This window comes from Chlorocebus sabaeus, chromosome 8, assembly GCF_047675955.1.
Source record: "Chlorocebus sabaeus isolate Y175 chromosome 8, mChlSab1.0.hap1, whole genome shotgun sequence".
Taxonomy (NCBI): Eukaryota; Metazoa; Chordata; class Mammalia; order Primates; family Cercopithecidae; genus Chlorocebus; species Chlorocebus sabaeus.
The window spans coordinates 7,263,378-7,284,431 of NC_132911.1; the positions used below are offsets into that span (position 1 = coordinate 7,263,378).

The window sequence follows — 21,054 nt, forward strand, 5'->3', positions numbered from 1 at the left end:
ACCTGCCCCTTGGCACTGCCAATCATAGCTCTTCAACCACCGGAAGTCAGTTTGAATTGTCAAGTAGATAAAGCCGATTGGTCATCCTGAACTAGTGCACAGCTTGGCACCTAATTACTTTTCACTAATGAAGGAAGCACAGTGGTCCCATAGGTGCTGTGTGTTCACTAGCAAAAGCAGAAAAGTCCTTCCCACACCCCACTTATGCATGGGTTTGATAGATTTTCTTCTTTGTTATGTTGATGGATTTTTACATGTCAGCACCTTGTACACATGTGTTGTGAGCTAATCTGAGCAATTTGGTCATGTCCAACTACCAGGGTCTTGTTCATCGATAATAGTCAGAAGTCGTTGGAGGTTGATGATGGTTAACTACTCTTCTACCATCTGTCTACCTGATCTTGTTGAAGGCAAGTCTCAGAAAGACATTTATTAAACATTTATTGGCAAGCAGTTAGGAAGTGGTCCACAAAAGTGACCAATATGCTAAAGGCCGAGTTCTCTGTCCTTTAGTGGAGTGTCCATACCTTATCTGAAAGGTTTGCCTTGGATACCCCCGCCCAGGGATACCAGCCACAACTCATACGAGATGTTTATGCTCTGTTATGTGTGGGTATTGGGTCCCCTGCAATATTTAAGTGTTCTTGAATCCATGAATCCATGAATTTAACCAACAAGAAACTATTTCTCACATCCATTATGCTGATTAACAAGCTGATGATGTCACTGATGACCACTCATTTTTGTCATCCATTTTGGCTTTTAACAAAGCATCTAATATTGGTCTGGAGGATTTATGGGAGTTGGGGTTTTTTTGTTGTTGTTTTGAGATAGGGTCTCACTCTGTCACCCAAACTGGAGTGCAGTGACATGATCGCAGCTCACTGCAGCCTCAACTTACTGTTCTCAAGCGATCCTCCCACCTCAGCATCCTGAGTAGCTGGGACTACAGATGCAGGCTACCACACCTGGCTATGTTCCCCAGGCTGGTCTCCAACTTCTGAGCTCATGCAATCTGTCCGCCTCTGCCTCCCAAAGTGCTGGGATTACAGTTGTGAGCCACTGTGCCCAGCCTATGGTATAATATATTTTGCAAATTCTGAGCATTCCAGAGAAACTGTGAATTACTATTGTAGCAAATAAATAGATATACATATATTCATTAAGTACATTAAATTGTTGCACTTTTGACTATTCAAATAATTCACAAGTGTATTAAGAACCCCCTTTCCCATCATCTGCCAGCGCAACTCACTGGGGCTGCAAAATTAAGCAATCCTAGCAACTTGGTGTGGGTTAGTCAGTCTTAACAGAAGGCTATTGACCATTTAACTGGTTGGTTGATTCATTCATTCATTTACATTTCATTTTTTATCAGATGTTTACTCCATATCTACTATGTCCAATGTATAAACAGTGAGAGGTTAGGTTAATAGAAAGCTCTATCCCCTTGCTTTAAAGAACTTAGCTAAGCAGGGAAGGTACAGTCAAGATACTTTACACACAAGTATCAGGAAATTCAAAAGTGGGAGCAATTACTTTCCGTGGGAATGAAAACAAATTTACACACATAAAATTGATATTGTAATGATCTCTACAATGATTACAAAGGATAAAATTCCACATTATCTATTGAAGAGTGTTGTTTCTGTCTTTTTCAGAGTGAACAAAGTGAACTTGATATTTTAATAGATGAGTATGAGTACAGTCTCTTGTTAGCGGGGTTTTACTTGTGTAGAACCCATACAACTTGCATATATCCCAAAGGTATCTCTGGAAAGGAATTTTTCCTAGGTGTCTTTTAAGGTTCTTTCCAGTCTTAATATTTTGCATACTACATTGTTAAATAATTTCATATTCAAATTTTTGAAGCTTAGAAGAAATTTCTTATTGGATAATGTTAAGTGTATATTTTTACATGTTAAAATTATGGATTATTCAGCCTTCAGAAGCCTTTTCAACCCTTGACTCTTGCATAGTGCCTTGTATGAGTAAATACTAATTGTTTAAATGTATTATTAGTATTAGCATTGTTGGTCTTAATTCTGTATCTTGGAAGTAGGATGTGGAGGAAAATAAATGTTAAAAATAAGAGTTATTTCTTCAGCTTTAGCTCTAGACAAAATTAGACACGAGCCAAGTTTCTCCTATAGTCTTTTCAATGTCCACTTCTTCATCTCTTCCTTTCCTAGTATTTAAGTTACCTGTGTCCTTATACTGTCTTGGCCTGGTTCTGGCTCCAAAGTGATCATATTAGACATTTTCTTCTCTCTTCCCTGAGTATCAATACTTTTCCTTAATCTTGCTTATCTCTGTTGAGTAGCTGAAGGTTGTGATTTAACTAATGCACACTGAGAGGTGAATGAGTGACCATTTACTAGCTTTCATTGATGTGTTTGCATTTTGTTGGTATTATTAATCCAAACTAATTTCCAAATGGTGAAAGTTCAGATAACTGAAAGATGAAAATGTGGGGGCTGTCAGATTCATTTCTGTATATGATCATTTTGTGAAAATGAAGTCAATGAATTGTGTGTGTAATGAGATTGGGAGGAAAATGAGAGAGGAAGATACATGCTTTCACAGGGAAATACTGTGGACCGAATTGTGTCCTCTGACCCCCACATTTATTTACTGAAGCTCTAACCCTCAATGGGATAACATTTGGAGAGGGCGATCTTTGGGAGATAATTAGGTTATTAGGCTTAGATGAGGTCTTAAAGGTAGGAGCTTCATGATGGGATTAGGACCATTATAAAAAGACACCAGAGAACTGGCTTCCTCTCGCTATGCCATGTGAAGACAGCAAGAAGATAGCCTCCTTTAAGCCAGAAAGAGAGTCTTCACCAGAACCCGACCATGGGGGAACCCTGATCTCGGCCTTCAGGCCACCCAATCTATGGTATTTTGTTGTGGTAGCCCCAGCCGAAGAAGACAGACATTCATCCAACTGGGGTGTGTTGGAAGAAGAGCAGCTAAAGGGTGCATGTTAGTTGGAATTTCTTGGAGACATTCAAAATAGATGTCCATTAGGTAGTTGGATATATCCAGCCGTACCTCAGCTGGGAGGTCTGGACAAGGTACAGAGAATTAGGTCTCTTCAGTAATGGATGACTTTATGGGAAGTGATGAAATCACCTTGGGGAGTGAGAAGGGAGCTGATGACAACCCATGAAAAAACCACACTTAGGAGCAAACATGAAAAGAGTCATCCAAGGAGTGGGAGAGTCAGGAAGAGGAGAGTAGGTGTTTGTTTACAGACTTCCAGCCAAAAATGGAGTCCAATGAATCTTTCTACAGATGTTTTCAGAAGTAATTTGCACTCTCAACTGCTTTGGGTTTACTGAGGTCATTGTTAAAACACACTGGCAAATTATTGTGGCAGAGTTTATGAAATGTTTTAAATAACCAATTAATAATCATTTACTTAGATCATTTTTTGACTGCAGGATTTGTGAAATTGTGAAAACATGTTGTTAACAATACCAGTCTGTCTTAAGTTTTTAAAGATCGTGTTGCATTTCCTAGAACTTTATGTTTATAAAATGCTTTACAGCCTGTTTCGTTGTTCGGCAAGAACTGAGGCAAGTGGCTGTTATAAAACTTTCATTGACTACACTAGGAAGCTGCAAATGTATTCATGTTTCAATAACAGAGCACTGTATCCCAAATTATATCTCTAGTCCACTGCTTTTCTGATTTTGACACACTCATGCTTCAAGTAAATATTATTTAAAAAGAAAAATAAGTGCATAGTAGATATAATTATAATTATTTTTAATCTTAAAAATGAAAAAGATTGCATTCATATTCTACCCTAGGGGATAAAGTGGGCCTGGGAGAAAAGTCAGTGCAAGTCAACCATAAAGGATACCTGAGGAGGTACGGGATCAGTCAGGATGTGACTGGTTTGAGTCTCCAGGGGATTCAGTATTAGGGATTATGGCAAAGAGTGTAGATTGGTAGGTTTGTGGTTTAGAACTGGACCTTAAAATCTGTCCAGGGCCCAGGCTGCAAATAACAACTAGCTTGAATTCAGGAAAGTATTAACATTTTTATTCTGCATCCTTTTTCACTTAGATAGGACCCTGTTTTTGAAAAGAGTGAGTTTTTACCTTAGAGTCTCCAAACTTAGTTATAGCTGGCTTTATAGCATTTTATCTGCAAAGAAGTTTTTCTCATGTTATATGATTTTTAATTTCTGAGGGCACTGATGTTAATTTCACCTTGCATTATATTTATTCGTCTATGTCTACATTGTCTATTGGGTTGTGAGCTCCCTAAGAGTGGGACTATATCTTGTGCATTTTGCATCTCCAGTGGGTAGATCATTAGCTATTTGTTAATCATTAGGTAATCAACAATGCAGTTTAGCTATCACCTGACTGGCAGGTTCTAGTACCCCCTAGGCTGCTACATAACTTTTGCATCAAGGTTTGCATTTATACCATTGAGACCATGTTATGGTCCATGTTAGCTCCTCCTTCAAAATCCCATCTAAGTCATAAAGTAGGCAAACTGTTTGAAGGAGCAGGAAGGGTGAGAGTAAGAAGCACCCTCTGAGGCAGTAGATGAGTCAAATCAAAGTACACATTTCACATTTCGTTGTGGGTTACTTAGGTCTACACAGGTTAGCATATAAGGAAACCACATTTCACTTGAATGAGTATCCTTTTGGTTTGTGTGTCTTCATGGCAAGACGCTGGTCTAAGGTGGAAACTTGGGGGGAGTAAAATCATCCATCATTTGTAGTTTGAAGCCTGAAGCTCTGTACTGAAGACTAATTTCTAGAAAATCTCAAACTGACCCCAAAACTTAAATTAATTAGTGCCTCTAATATGGAACTGCCTACTCTGAAGAGCTGTTCTTTGTCATTATTTTAAAATCTAAGAATTGAAGTTTGAAGAGTACGTAAGGTGTGGGTATACATTTTCTTGCATTATCAAATGGACAGAGTTGATGCTGTAGAACATTGTAACCTGATTGTTACTGACCATTGAGTTAAGTGAATTGCTTAGGCTACTGGAATGTAATAAACTGAAAGTTCTAGATAGATCTCAAAAAGAAGACATATACAATTTATTTAAAAGGCCTATAACTTCCTGTTTCCATTATGCATAAATGTGATTTTTGTTTTGCTTAAGTAGTATTTAGTCCATGTAAAGTTCCAACTAATCCTTAATCCACTTGGGTTTTAGGTGTTAAAAATAGACCAACAAGGCGTGATGTTTTAGATGGCTCATGTGACAGCTTTAAGGACCTCATCAAACCTCATGAGGAACTGAAGACAAGTGGGAAAGGCAAAAAGGTCAGTGTGTAAAAATATTATTTTAAACTTTGAAATGCTGATACATCATAATGTTCTTCTCTGGGTCAATGAAACATAAACTAGTCTATCTGACCTGTCTTTTATTTTAAAAAATTGATTATGGGTAAATGCTGGAAAACTCAGAATATGAAACTGAAAGCGTTGGTTGCATTCCGGACAAAGAGTTATTATGGATAGACCAAACTTTCTCATATCACTTTGCTAATGCATTTCTTGTAAAAATGCCTGTAGCTTTTCTCAAGCAGAGAATGTTGGTTGTGCTAGTGTTTCTTGCCATTTTATAATCGGAATAAATATTTACTAGGTAGGAGGTAAAGAATCCAAACATTCATTCACTTTTGAACTAACCAAGGCTTGACCTCAAGCCATCAGAGTGAAGGGTTTATATACTAACACTCAGGTACACCCTTTCCTTTGTGGTTTTGGCTTTAAAACCTTGCTCTTCCTCTAAAAAACTCCCCTTATCCTCTTACATGAGTAATATAATGAGGATTTTGAAGTTTTTGATCATTCAATATCTACTTGCATTGCTTAAATTTAAAATTAACCATTCTATAATATACCTTGTGCCTCATTTTTCTGAGGCCAAGGAAGTATAATGTAGTGAAACCTGAATTCAAAATGGTAGGGAAAAACCATACCGATTGAAAAGCAACAGATGAAAAGAATGACAGAGTAGACGGGTCTGCGTGGGGCTTCCAGGTCCTGATACTCAGGCTTGAACAGATGGGCGGCTGCATTTGACCTGCGAAAGAGAAACCTGACTCCTTTGCTTCTTTTCTTGGCAATGGTTAAAAGACATTTAAAATTACACAGATTTCATGAAAGTTGGCTGTAACTTATAGAAACTTAGATTTCTGTACTCGTGCTTTCTGGTTTGTCTCAGAAAAAAAGTGGAGCAAAAAAATTGAAAGGAATCCTATTTCAGGTAAAGCAACAGATGTGTAGAGAGAGAGTGAGAGACTGTTGGGGTTCCGTAACGTATTTGCGGCGTGGCAACACCAAGGCACCTGCTCTACAATGGCGTTGCGCACTCTGACTCCACTGCAGCCTGCGGGACCTGCTCAGCGTGCTGCCTCCCAGGGGTGGGGCCCTTCCTAGAATGCTGGCGACACCGTGGCTGAGTTTGTGTTTTGCATCCCTGTTTCTCAGTCTTCTTCCTACTGCTGCATGGCCACTTAACCTAGTTCCTTTGGAAAGAAAGAAAGAATCAGTTTCCTCTGCATCTACTACCGTTCCCGTACCTCTCCTGCTGATGCGTCCCATGGCAGCTGGTCCACAGCTCTGCTTTGTGCCCTCCCGCTTTACTGACCCTTTACCCTCTGCCAGTGTCTGCCCAGGGAAGCGGTGGTACCTCTCCTCTCTATTGGTACTCTACGTTGTACCATGTCTGGCAATTTTTTTTAAGTGCTCAGTAAATATTGAGTGTTGAGTTACTTGTTACTCACCATAAAAATACTCCGTCCTGTTTGATCAAAAGGCATGAGGTTTGACTTTCTCATTTGCCCACAATGGAAGTTACTATTTCAGATGAGTGGTATTGCCGCCCTGTGCCTGGGATAGCCCTGGACCTGATGGGCTTGGTCTGTGGAAGCACTGGGTTAGGGACAGGCATCCTGGGCGGGAGCGTGGCCCCTTCTTCCTTATGAGGCATCTCACTGTAAATGGCATATGAATGGGAGATGGGTACCCGTTTGACCTTCTGGCATTCTTCTGTAGATCAAATAGTAATTGCTCCATGAATGTGGTATTATTGTCTTGAGTAATGATAAAAGAATGAGTGCTCAGAGAGGGAGGCAAAATACAAAATTACAAATACACACCTCCATATCTGCCTTCAACTGCTGTGCTCAGGAACAAAAATACTTTCATAGATTGAACTGCCTAACTTACTCAAATTTAAGTCTTCTTTTAAAAATATTTTAAGCATATTAATAAACTTTGCCCTCATAATTTAGAATGTCATTTCTGAAAGGGATCCACCACTTCTGGTTCTGTGTGAAGAATCACTAAAAGCAGGTTTTAAATGCAGATTTTCTGGGCCGGGCATGGTGGCTCATGCCTGTAATCTCAGCACTCTGGGGCGGGCGGATCACTTGAGGTCAGGAATTCGAGACCAGCCTAGCCAACATGGCAAACTCCCATCTCTACAAAAAACACAAAAATTGGCCAGGCCTGGTGGTGGGCGCCTGTAATTCCAGCTGCTCAGGAGGCTGAGGTGGGAGAATCACCTGAACCCAGGAAGGAGAGGTTGCAATGAGTTGAGATCATGCCACTACACTCCAGCCTGGGCGACAGAGTGAGACTCTGTCTCAAAAATAAATAAATGCAGATTCTCTGGCCCCACTTGAGACCCTCCTGGCCAGCAGCTCCCCAGCCCAGTGCAGCACCCTGTCCTTAACACGGAGGAGATGCACACCTAGTGAGAGCGAATAATCCACCTTCTGTATTGCGTCTCGCCAATAGCAGAAGGAACAAGACCTAGGTTTCCCTTCTTTCACAGGATTTTCTTCCTAATCCATTCCTTATTACAGTTCACCACACAGCCTTTGCTTGAATGAATCAAAAACTCCTAATACCCTAGGGTAGTACTTCCTGACAGGGCTGCGCATTGGACTCAGCTGGGGATCTGTAAGGTACATGGCCGCCTGGCCCCAATCCCAGATGTGCTGGTGTCATTAATACGGGGTGTACCCTGGCCACTAGGATTTTTTTAAACTCCTGAGGTGATTCTAATGCAAAGCAAAGTTTGGAAACTACTGCCTTGGGACTTTAGTAGAATTTAAACAAGGGATTTATCCTAGAATAAGTTTCATTTGTTTCTAAACACCTCTCGTGTAAACTTGTTTCATTTTTAGACTCTAAAATTAAAGACAAAGGCTTAAAGTCCTGATTTGTGGGCTGGGTGTGGTGGGTCACACCTGTAATCCCAGCACTTTGGGAGGCCAAGGCGGGCAGATCACTAGGTCAGGAGATCAAGACCATCCTGGTTAACAGGGTGAAACTCCATCTCTACTAAAAATACAAAAAATTAGCCAGACGTGGTGGCAGGTGCCTGTAGTCCCAGCTACTTGGGATGCTGAGGCAGGAGAATGGTGTGAACCCGGAAGGCGGAGCTTGCAGTGAGCTGAGATCACGCCACTGCACTCCAACCTGGGCAACAGAGCGAAACTCCATCTTAAAAAAAAAAAAAAAGTCCTGATTTGTTTGCTTAAAGGTTGAGTGAGATTTTTAGGGGCACAAGTTTAGATAGCAATATAGATGAAGGACCGTCGTTTATTATTTCACAGGTTAGAAGGAAGAACAATACAAATTTTTAAAAGGTAACACTAAATTTATTTTATTTTATTTTTCTGAGACATAGTATCACTCTGTCGCCCAGGCTGGAGTGTACTGGCGGGATCTCGGCTCACTGCAACCTCCACCTCCCGAATTTAAGCGATTCTCCTGCCCCAGCCTCCTGAGTAGCTGAGACAACAGGCACCCGCCAGCACGCCTGGCTAACTTTTTAAGTTTTTTGTACAGATGGGGTTTCACCATGTTGACCAGGCTGGTCTCGAACTCCTGACCTCAAGTGATCCGCCCTCCTTGGCCCTCCCAAAGTGCTGGAATTACAGGTTTGAGCCACAATGCCCAGCCAGCAACATTAGATTTTAAATATACAACTTCCCAGTAGTTTGAGATCTTTTGATATGAGCGTGGGGAGAGAAGTTTACGTTGATATGCTGTAATGAGTCAACAGAAACACTAAAATTTAGTTTCCTGATTTTAAAAGTATACAATGAAATTGTGAAAGGATTGAATGATAATCGGTGTTAAACTGAAATTGGGACTTAACATGGTCTCTTTTTTATTTTTTTTTTTGAGATGGAGTCTCGCTCTGTCACCCAGGCTGGAGTGCAATGGCACAATGTCGGTTCACTGCAACCTCTGCCTCCCGGGTTCAAGCAATTCTCCTGCCTCAGCCTCCTGAGTAGCTGGGACTACAGGCGCATGCCACATATTTTTATGTATAAGGATATATTAAAGTATTAGATTCTATTAAGCACAAAATTGTTTCTATTTCCTAAAGAAAAAAAATCTTGTAATTGCATATTAATGTTGAAAAAAGGAAAGTTTACAGGAAATATCCTTCACCAGCTAATGACTGAAGCAATGCCTCTACTGGAATGGAGAATGGTAAGGTCTGGGCCTGACATTTTTATGTTTTCACGTGAGCCAGGCTACATGCTATTTCCGTAGTGAGGAAAATGATTTGAAACTCGGTGTGTCTCGTGGCCCTAATGACTTTATTTTCTTTTTAGTTTTAAATTTGAAGTAGCACTTGCAGGTAATATACGATCTGGGCACCCCTGCAGACAGGACTGTCAGTCGATGAGCACTGTCAGTCGTGAGTTCTGAGTATTGCGAAGGTGCAGGGTAGAAGGTATGAAGGTGAGAAAGGTGGGAAAGCCTGGAGCCTGTGTGAAGAGCAGCATGGCCTTGGTGTGGCTCGGGCATGGATGCAGAACCGCGAGAAGAGAGATGCTGACGTCGGCTGTGGCCACGGGCTCTGGGGTTAGGCTGTTCTCATCTTTGGTTTTCTGTAGGTTCACTGTGATTGGTGTGCCAGAGTATTGTTTTTGTTGTTTGCTTTCTTGGGAGTCACAGGCCTTCCTGTCTAATCTGTTCTGGAAACTTCTCTGTTGTGATTTCTTCTGCCTGTTTCCTCACACCTCCATTGCTGGGAACGCAATCCCATGTGTTATCCTTTGCTTCTATAGCCCATGTCTCATGATTTTCCTCTATTTCTTTCCTCTTGTATCTCCTTATTTCATTCTGGATGTCTTCTATTGATTTATTTTCCATTTCACTTTTGACTCTCTGTAAGTCTATTCTGATGCTAAATCCACATATTGAGTTTTAACATGTATTTTTTTTTCAGTCCTTGTTATTCCATTTTATTTTTTTTAATTATTTTTTGTAGAGATGGGGTCTCCCCATGTTGACCAGGCTGTTCTCAAATCCCTGGTCTCCAACAATCCTCCTACCTCGGCCTTCCAGAGTACTGGGATTACAGGCGGGAGCCTTCATGCCCTCTGTTTGATTTTTAAAAACCGTTTCCAGTTCTCTGCCAAAATTATTAATCCTGTCTTTTATTTATTTGAACATATTATGCATATTTCTTTTGAAATAACTCTCTTTTCTGGCTCCCCTTAATTTTTGTTTTTCTTATCTGTTGTTTTCAATCGTATGTTCCGTATCTAATATGCCTGGTTAGTTTGTCTTTATCTTCCTAGCAGGGACTGAGATGATCTGGAGCTGGGGTTCTGTCTCTGCAAGGCTGACTATCCCCAGGGAGTGTGGGCTTCTGACGCCGGTTCACCTCTTCTTCCATGGGTTTCTTCTTCCATGACTCACTGACTTAGTAGCTGGGCAACGTCTGCAAATCGCTGGGGCTTGTTTGTTTGTTTGCATCTTGTCCAGCTTTTCTGAGGGCTCACAGTGAGAAGGCTATTTCAAACTACTTAGTCCACCATTCCTGGCGAGGATGGGTGAATTTTAATGGCCACTTAAGAAAACTTCTCTAAATAGAGTTTATCCTTCTCTGAGAAGAGAACAGTAAGAGGCCAAGTCAAGAGAAATGATTTTTGAGATGAACACATAGGTCACTGTTTGCAAAAGACACACTAAACACCTGTAGTGGCATTATTTCAGTTTCTCTTAAAGAGTGAAAAAAAATATGATTCCATGAAGAATTATAGAATCTCAGAGCTATAGCTTCCATTAGATTTTTTTTTGGTTTAATACCCATTTTTAATGGCAAAAATCACTCTATAAATCAGTCAGAGTCTGGTTTTTTTTAAGACTTATTTTAAATACACTTGTTTCAAATTTGTTGATACTTTTTTTTTTTTTTGAGATGGAGTCTCGCTGTGTTGTCCAGGCTGGAGTACAGTGGCCCAATCTCGGCTCACTGCAGCCTCCACACTGCCAGGTTCAAGTGATTCTCGTGTCTCAGCCTCCCGAGTAGCTGGGATTATAGGTACCCGCCAGCATGCCTGGCTAAGTTTTCTTTCTTTTTTTTTTTTTTTTTTTTTTTTTTTTTTTTTTTTTTTAGTAGAGACAGGGTTTTGCCATGTTGGCTAGGCTGGTTTTGAACTCCTGACCTCAAGTGATCTGCCTGCCTCAGCCTCCCAAAGTGCTGGGATTACAGGTGTGAGCCACCATGCCTGTCCTGTTGAGACTTTATTTTGAGGATCCAGTTAAGCAATTTTTTTACCTCTGTAATCTTAGCTTGCAGTATGTAGGTCATTGACATTGATAGTTACACATCTTTTCAGAGGGAGAAATATAAAATATTATGACGAATTTTGACCTGTTTTCTTTGTTACTTGTTGAATATCATCAGACACAGAACCCAAAGAAGCTCTGTATAGATACCAGCACTCTGATAGAAATATATGAATATAATTTTTTTTATCCAAGTATTTGGTTTATTCTACTCCTTCTGGATTTTGTTGTTCAAAATATTGATTATTATCCTCAGCAACATTTTTAATGCGAGTTATCAACAGGATAGCTTTTTATGAGTGGCTAAGTTTTAGAATCTCCTTTTGGAGCCATCTCTGCCAATCCAGCTTGTTGCATGTGAAGGCAAGCTGTGGGTCAGAGCACAGAAATGTTTACAGAGGCTTTCCTGAGCCTGGAGGCCTGGAGAGATATGAAGGAACAAATAGAGCATACTTATTTTGATAGTGGTTTAAAAAAATTAAAGATAGAATGCTTAAATTCCTAAAAGTTTCTCAAATAGGGTGCAAAACAAGTAATAGCTTGCATATGCTCTGATACTTGCTTGTTCTTACATCTTTGCTAGAATATGAGCCCATAAGGACATGGTCTATATCCTGTTCATCTCTTAATACTCAGCAGGATATAGCATCACAAACAAAGTAAGTGTTCAGTAAATATTTTCTGAGTAAATAAGAGATGCATGAATTTCCCTTTTACTTTTTGAGTGAACATGTTTAAAACATTTCTGGTGCTCTTAACCATCACTCAGTAATCATGGAATCATCATCATGTACTTCACTTATTTTTGAATATTCTTCCTAAACTTGAGGGACAGTCTTCTTTCAGTAAAGGATGGATTCTCTTCTCCAAGACTGTGCATTGCAGTGCAGTGTTGCTAAAGCGTTGCCCCCAGAGCCAGATGCCTGGGTTCAATCCCAGCTCTGCTACTCACCTGCTCTGTGAGTTCCATGGTGTTGAACAAATTACTTAATATCTGTGGCTCTACTTCTTTGTGTATAAAGCAGGGATAATATTAATAATAGTACCAGTTTCCTCAAAGGGTTTGTGCTAATTGAATTGAAACATGCAAAGAGTTTAAGATAGTACCTGATATATAGAAGTGCTCAAAAAATGTTAGCTATTTTCTTCAGCACAAACTTGGGTGAGGGTCATGTCTGCATATTGACTGTCCTTTGTTTTGCAGCTACAACTTGGAGTAGAGTAGGTCTCTCTCACCTGCTTCCTCTTTTCCCACTCCCAGAGACCACTATGTGTCTTTAATGAAAATGACCCTCAAAATTCCGGGACAGTCCACACAGTATCTCTTGTTGAACTTACCACAGGCATGCCAGGGCCAAACTAGAGTCTCTGGGCATGGGGTGAGGATAGGAGTATAGCCTTTCCTAAAAGCTCCTCCGGTGATTCTGAGCTGATGGTCATCCTCCCATTGAGAATCTTTGTTTTGGGGGTGAGATGTAGGCCATTAGCATGAAACTGTGCTCTGTCATCTCACCCAGGAGGCAGAAGACTGAGTTCTGCGGTCAGAAATGCCCGCTTGGGGGATCTGCTTCCTCAGTTTTCGAGAGATGCTTTCCTCATCTCCAAGATCACTAGAACCTTCCTGAAAGAACTGAGATCTGTCAGTAGACCTGTGTGAGTTGTGATAGAGTACTTACAGCTGTCATTTATTGAGCATTGTGACCTCTTTTTAGATTGAGTTTTCTATTTCTCAGTCATATGGAGACGCTGAAAAGAAAGTATATTTCAGAGAGCTCCAATCATGTCTTTATTGCGGAGGCAGTAGATTGGGAATTACAGCTCATTTGGGTCTGGCTTCCCCAGGGAAGGAGCCTTGCAGTGGAAAGAAGATAAAAGGGTCCCAGTGGTGGGAATAAAAAGAGTGCTAGATGCCCAGAGGGTGGGAAAGTCCTAGCCCAGATGCAGTGTGGCAGGCCAGCTGGAGGCAGGAGGAGAGAGAGCTGCAGGGACACAGATGCCTTCCTGAGCAGGGAAAATAGAATACTTGAGCCACTTTTCATGTAAAATGGATGATTTTCCTGCCGTTTCCTGTCCTTCAAGTAAAGGGTCCTGGAATGAGTACTTCACTGTTGTGATGGAGACACTAATATTTTATGAATGCAGTTTTACAGTTTGCAGTAATGCCAGGCCTTTGGCTGTTTTCCATTAGATGGTGCACTTGGCTGGAAGCATACACTCTTGTAGCTTTGATTTTAAATTTAACTTTCAAGCTGAAAGAGCAGTGACTCATCCAAAGAACAGGTGATATTTATTTTTTTTTTTCTTGAACATGCGGCACGGGTATGTTGTTATCACACATTTAGGGGAACTGCCACACTTCCTCGAGCCTGACACCGTCTGTAAATATCCATGTAAATCATTTCCATTGTTCAGACCCGCTGTACGCAGAAAGATAGGGCCTTTAGTGCCGACCACCCGGCCGGTGAGGTCTGTAAGATCGAAGGTGCCCTTGGTTTCCAACACAGCTGTTTCAGTGATCTGTAATTGCTTTCATAAATCACTTTTGGCAGCGTGTACCCAGAGCTGGCAGTGGCGGGGATGTGCTGGTTGTAACAGGTGTGGGGTCCATCAGCAGATGTTGCTTGATGAAGCCATTTAAAAAACAGCTGCCTCTTGATAGCCTAACAGTTGCCGTCAGCGCCCATTAGCATGTTTTTTTTTCTTGCTATGTATGAGATAAAATGTTTCTACAGAAAACATTAAATAGGATCTTCAAAGACCTCCATCTTTTTAAAAATGTGTTTTCTTTGTTCAATAACTGATTTTGCATGCCTTGTAAATATGTGGTTCAGAAATTGTCAAATGTGTTTTGGACTGGAAGTGGGAGAAATGAGGACCAACCAGGGTGGATCTCCTGTGCCTCAGTGGTCATCTTAGGCCATGTAAAGGTAGAGGCCACGGACGGAGGACATTTCCCACTGGGAGACCCACAGGCACTGAGAGAGGAGCTAGCTGAAGAAATCTATTTAAGATCTGCTGCTTTGGCCAGGCATGGTGGCTCACGCCTATAATCCCAGCACTTTGGGAGACCAAGGTGGGTGGATCACCTGAGGTCAGGAGTTTGAGATCAGCCTGGCCAACAGGCAAAACCCTGTCTCTACTAAAAGTACAAAAAATTAGCTGGTTGTGGTGGTGCACACCTGTAGTCCCAGCTACTCGGGAGGCTGAGGCAGGAGAATCACTTGAACCCAGGAGGTGGAGGTTGCAGTGAGCCAAGATCCTGCCACTGCACTTTAGTCTGGGCAACAGAGCGAGATTCCACCTCAGAAAAAAGGAAAAAAAAAGAAAGAAAAGTTCTGCTGGTAGGCATTCTATGCACTGAGCAAAGGAGAGATGTGCAGGCCCAATTTAAATAGTTACAGCTGCTAGCTCCTAAGGTCTAGCTTACTACATGCACCATCTGGGGGGAGTGAGCTTAATGATAGTAAACTGTGCTAAATTGGTCTAGAAATATCAAATTAATCTGTTTGAGATATGCAGAAACTCAAACAAAATAATAGCTTGCTGAAGTAGCAAACTTGAATCCTTATTTTTATTTTAAAAGGGAGTAAAGGGCCTGGAGATAAAAAGTGCTCTGCACTGCGCCTGCCTGGTATAAGTCCTTCTCCTTTAGGCAGCGGCCACTTCCCGCGGAGCTGTTCACGCCAAGTGACCCTCCCACCGCGCTGCTCCCACCACCCCGTGTCCACCCCGTCCTCGAACGCCGTCTCAGCACATCACCGGCATTCTCTTCCTCTTACCACTAATTAGTTCGAGACTGTGACTCACTTCTGTCCAACAAGATGTGAAGGGAAGTCTTCCTGGGAGGTTTCTGGAAAGTGTTCTCTCACTTGTGATAGCCCTGGGAAGAAATGCTCCCCGGGTCCTCAGAGCTTTGTTGTGGCTGGACGCATCTCCTGGAACTGCCACAGCGGAGGAGGAAGCCAAGAGAGTGAACCAAAGAAAGGAAGGGCGGAGGGCGGGGGAGGCCTGCAAACCTTACGGCTTATTTCCACTGACATCAGAGACTCGTGTTAATAAGGGACAAGTGGCTTCATTTGTTATGCTCCTCAGACACGGGGTAAGGTAGACACACAGAAATGCAGAGCTGCACGCATTTGTCCTAAAGGCTAGAATTTACTTTAAATGTGAGTGGTTTTCCCAGGAAAGTTGTATGTGTGTTCTCTTGAGGAACAATTATTTCCTCCCCAATTCTTTCTCTCTCTCTCTCCTGACCTCGTGATCCGCCCACCTCAGTCTCCCAAAGTGCTAGGATTACAGGCGTGAGCCACCGTGCCCGGCCCTTTTTTTTTGTATTTTAGTAGAGACAAGTTTTCACCATGTTGGCCAGGATGGTCTGATCTCCTGACCTGGTGATTCGCTCACCTTATCCTCTCAAAGTGTTGGGATTACAGGCGTGAGCCACCACGCCCGGCCTAATTTTTGTACTTAGTACGGACGGGGTTTCACCATGTTGGCCAGGTTGGTCTCAAACTCCTGACCTCAAGTGATCCACCCGCCTTGGCCTCCCAAAGTGCTGGGATTACAGGCTTGAGCCACCGTGCCTGACCCTCAATTATATTTATTTCTTTGCCTTTCCTTATGTCTTTAACTCTTCACACTTTTAAAAAGGTTATTGCCTTCCAAATATTATTTAGGAATATAAATTATTTGATATTAATCCAGGGTAATTTCGATTCGTTTTTTAAAAAAGGGAATAAAAACATGATTATTCAGAAGGGGTTAAATAGAAGGACAAAAACTGCAATTCAAAATTAATGAGGCATTATAACAGGGTTTGTTAAAAAAAATTATGAGGCATTTAAAATAGATTTTTGGCATATCCTTTTGTGACTTTTGGATATGACTTTAGACTTAGTTCATATATCAATAGTGAGTCTTTATAGGAAAAGAATATAATATTCAGTGACTGTCAAACCAGAGCAGCTCGGTATGAAGCACTTCTTCTGGTCTCCCTTATCGGTGATTTTCAATTTTGAAAACTTTTTTTTTGAAGTTGTGTTGTTTTATTTTTCTGCAGAAATATCTTCTGCTTTTCATTTTGAAGTATATTTGCTATTTATTTGCAATCTAGTTCTCATCATTAAAAGCAGTACTAAAATATTATCCCAGAATTTATAGGTTGTGTCTTTTTGTCCTTTTTTTGTTTTTGGTATTTTTCTGTCACTTTACTTCCTCAGGTGAAGTTTTAACAAAAATGAGGGACCATGGATAGGAAAGTAGGAATCAAACAGTTTACAGGGTTGAAATTGTGGTATAATTCTTCTTTTGTTTTGTTTTGTTTAAAGACAGGGTCTTGCTCTGTTGCCCAGGCTGGAGTGCTGTGGCGAGATCATAGCTCACTGCAGCCTTGATCTCCTGGGCTCAAGTGATCCCTCCAGCCTTGGCCTCATGAGTAGCTGAGACTCCAGGCAGATGCCACCACACTCAGCTAATTTTGTTTGTTTGTTTTAGAGATGGGATTCGACTGTGTTGCCCAGGCTGGTCTTGAACTCTCGTCCTCAAACCATCCACTTACCTGGGTCTCCCAAAATGCTGGGATTACAGGCATGTACCACCATGCCTGGCCCATGGAGTAATCCTTGTGGAGTTGGAAGGTAGAGGTGTGTATGTGTCTGTTTATCGAAATAGTAGCATTAGCCAGGAAATCCATGAATTTGCATAGTTTTCCCCAAGATCAGCCCATTTGCTTTGGTGAGTTTGGGGTTATACTTAGAGTGGGTAGTATAAGGAGTTTCTGCCCTACACCTTAGCTTAAGCAATTTGAGCACATTGTTTTTTGAGTTCACCAGCAAAGATCCAGAGCTCAGAGGCGGCCTTTCCTCCGCAGGTGAGAGTGCACCCACCCTGTACCTCATGGTCTTGGGCTCTGTGGCTTCTTTCCTCCTGCCGCTGCCCCTTATTCTGCATGGGCTGGAATTCCCTACGGCCCTCTGTCTGGGGAAAGGGGATGTTTGGATGTTCCTGGGTGTCACCTGTGCGTGCCCCCTATGCTGTCCTCCCACCTGCCCTGTCTTGCAAGCATGGCCCGCACCCTTCTCCCACACACCTGGACCCCAGGCTTCTTTTTCCTCTGCCTGCCCAGCCCCTCTTCCTGGAGAGGATGATGTGAAAATAAGATCTGACGTTGGGGGTCCCCAGTGACTTCCACAAGAAGCAAGGAGCTGGGTGCATGTGTAGACCCCGTGGGAGCTTTAGTGTTAGATACTGAGTTTGCTAGATGAAACATCTTTTTAATTGAGGTGGTGCAGATGTATTGTTTGAACACTTTAGACACTAATGATGAACTACTTGGAGGTACATTTTTTTTTTTTTTTTTTTGCTATGAAAATTAGAAAAAATATTTAACATAGTAAGTATTGAAAACTGATACTGGTGCTGTATGGATCACTATTACTGTATTATTTGAGACTGTTCAGAAAAGGTATTACAGTTTTTAGAAAAACAGAGCAACCTGAATATTAAAAGTCTCTGAATTTGAGTAAAAAACAGTCCACCTAAGGGAAAAAATATATAAGGAAGGACAATTAAATTATGAAACTGTTACTATAAGAAAGTTAAAGGCTGAGCACAGTGGCTCATGCTTGTAATCCCAGCAGTTTGAGAGGCTGAGGCAGGAGGATCGCTTGAGGTCAGGAGTTCAAGACCAGCTTGGGCAAAGAAGTGAGACCTCATCTTTACTAAAAATAAGTTTTTAAAATATTAGTTGGACATGATGGTGGCCACCTGTGGTCCCAGCTATTAGGGAGGCTTGAGCCCAGGAATTCGAGGCTGCTCTGGGCCATGATTGTACCACTGCACTCCAGCCTGGGCAAGAGTGAGACCCTGTCTCAAAAATAAGCACACAAAAAAGAAAGTTAAAGATTTTAGTCTCAATTTTTTACATTGAACCCATCTTTAGATCACAGAATGTATAAAATTAAAAATGGGGGATATCAACATTATTATATTTAATGTTATAGCTTATTATTATATTTAATAAGCTACTCATTTAAAGATCTGAGGTCTCTTGGGTCCACAGACTGAGTCTTTCTGAAGGTGCTTTACATGATGTAGCTGCCAGGGATCTAGGTCGTATAATATCCTCAGGATGGGATTTGAAGACATTTTTCCAGAATTTATCTTTTTTCATATTGGATTTTATTTTTTTAAATTTCCTCTCTAGTCAAAATTTATGTGAATGCATGATTCTGATAGTACCATATATATTTAGATGGGCTTATACTGGTCATGAACAAGGTTAATAATCTTTGTGAATATGTGGATTATCTCCTTTTTTAGTTATTCTTAAGGAAAATTAATTTCACTGTTTACCAAAGAGCTGATACCTAAACCCAAAAGATTTCAAAGAATGTTTTCTTTTTAAAATGTTTCTATTTATCACTAAGAAAATGAGTATATCTGTTTAACTTGACCTACCTCTGGTCTTACTAAAACAAAATCAGCTCTACTATTTCCCAAATAATCATCCATTCAATACTCTTTTTCTCTCTCTCTCCCCGCTCCCTCATCTCTATTCCTTTAGAATTTTCAGAAAATTCTTTTGTGTAGTTAGTGTTTCATGTTGGTTATTGTTTCTCACTGGTCAGTGGATTATTTCACGTGACCACCTTTTTCACGTTTGCTCTGATTGCCTTTGGATGCGCGTAACTGTGTGCTTTTCCTATTAAGAAAAAGAATCCTGCATGTTTTTTTGTCATTGAATAACAATGTTAAAAACAGAAAAGCGTTGTTTTTCTTCTTTGTAGTAGGCATTCTGTAGTAGATACCTTGACATACTTAAATTTGTGAGATGTGTCCAGAAGAATGGAAGAGTAATATCTCATATTAACATATTGCTAATAATAAGATAAAGGTTTCAGCTTCCTGGAGCTGTCCATATAATAGAATTTTGTACTTGTTTTTTCATTTCTGAGATCCTTATACTTTGGGGTTTTTTTTATTATTATTATTATTTTTGAGACAAAGTCTCGCTCTGTCGCCCAGGCTGGAGTGCAGTGGCTCGATCTCCGCTCACTGCAACTTCCGCCTCTTGGGTTCAAGCGATTCTCCTACCTCAGCCTCCCAAGTAGCTGGGATTACAGGTGCCTGCCACCACACCCAGCTAATTTTTGTGTTTTTAGTAGAGACGGGGTTTCACCACGTTGGCCAGGCTGGTCTCAAACTCCTGACCTCAAGTGATTCGCCCACCTTGGCCTCCCAAAGTGCTGGATTACAGATGTGAGCCACCATGCCCGGCTCTGAGATCCTCATTCTTTTAACTAAAATGTTAAGATATATGCTTTATGCTTTTGCTGCCTCTCGTGTTTCATGAATGCAAGTAAACCCATTAGTAACTCATGAATATGCATAAACTTGTGGGCCTCCAAACCATGCCCTGCCAGTGGCCATGCCACAAGAATCAGAGGCAGTACCTTCACTTTGTGGTTGCTATATTATTCCACCATTATAAGCTTTAGTAGAAAATGTAGAGACGGTTGTTAAACTGAAGGAGTGTTGTCTCAAACTGAAGGAGAAAAGTAGTGTTGCTGCTATAAGATGAATATAAACCAAGTGGTATCTTTTCTACCATCCAAATAGCAATTAGGAAAGTCTTTGTTTGCTCATACCATTCCAAAGGGAATCGTCTTATTCTTTCTCTAAATCTCCTTACAATGGAGGCTGCTACAGTTTAAGTATCGCAGGTCTTTTTTTCAGATTTCACCTGCAGTGCCTATAAATTTGGGGGAATGCCTTTTTTGTTTTGGGGTGCCCAACATGCTCAGTGGATCTTGGGCCTCCCATAAAGTGACCTTCCTTACTCACCTGTAAGGCTGAGAACACTGTAAGCAAGGTACCAGGCTTGTTTCCCCAAGAGGGTTTTGTAAGTGTTGGTGCCATAAAATCAACCTGAGGACTTAGGTGACTGGTTATTTCTGAGTAAGTGAATATCACTCTCAAATATGACATTTCAGCAAAGGCCGTGGTTGCATAGCCACTGTTTTCAGTTGTGTCCTGGTAACTAGGAAGATGGATTGTTTTTAATCTATGCAAATAATTATATTGCCCTGAAAAGAAGGATACTCAATGACAGTTTCACAATTCTGGAGGGATCAGGCAGGGATAGTAAGATACCATTTCCAAATGTTTCCTTTCTGTTTATAAAAGCACAGTAGACTGAATTGTTATGAGATACAGAGAGGGAGAAGAGAAAGGGTCCCTTATGCATCCAGAATATAGAGCATTAAAATAGCAACAATACTGCAAACAAAAGCCACAGTCCACCTTCAGTAGTTCATCTGGGCCTAGTCATTAATTTTTGTTCCACTTGATCTTGGGTTAGTCTCGTGAATCCCTCTGCTTCTCAATGAGAGTTATAGAAATCCTCTTCCCCTGGTGGGGTCTCAGCATTATTTAGACAATGCCATAAGAAG

General features: G+C 41.1%; 1 protein-coding gene across 4 annotated transcripts in view; it reads left to right on the top strand.

Annotated features, from left to right (window-relative positions):
- MCPH1 (microcephalin 1) overlaps positions 1–21,054 on the top strand; it is a 240,000-nt gene that overhangs the window by 42,724 nt on the left and 176,222 nt on the right. For all 4 annotated transcript variants that reach the window (XM_007961604.3, XM_073017923.1, XM_037985351.2 and 1 more), the window contains one exon: positions 5,199–5,308. In XM_007961604.3, the coding sequence (XP_007959795.2) occupies positions 5,199–5,308 (110 nt within the window). The remainder of the gene's footprint in view (positions 1–5,198; positions 5,309–21,054) is intronic.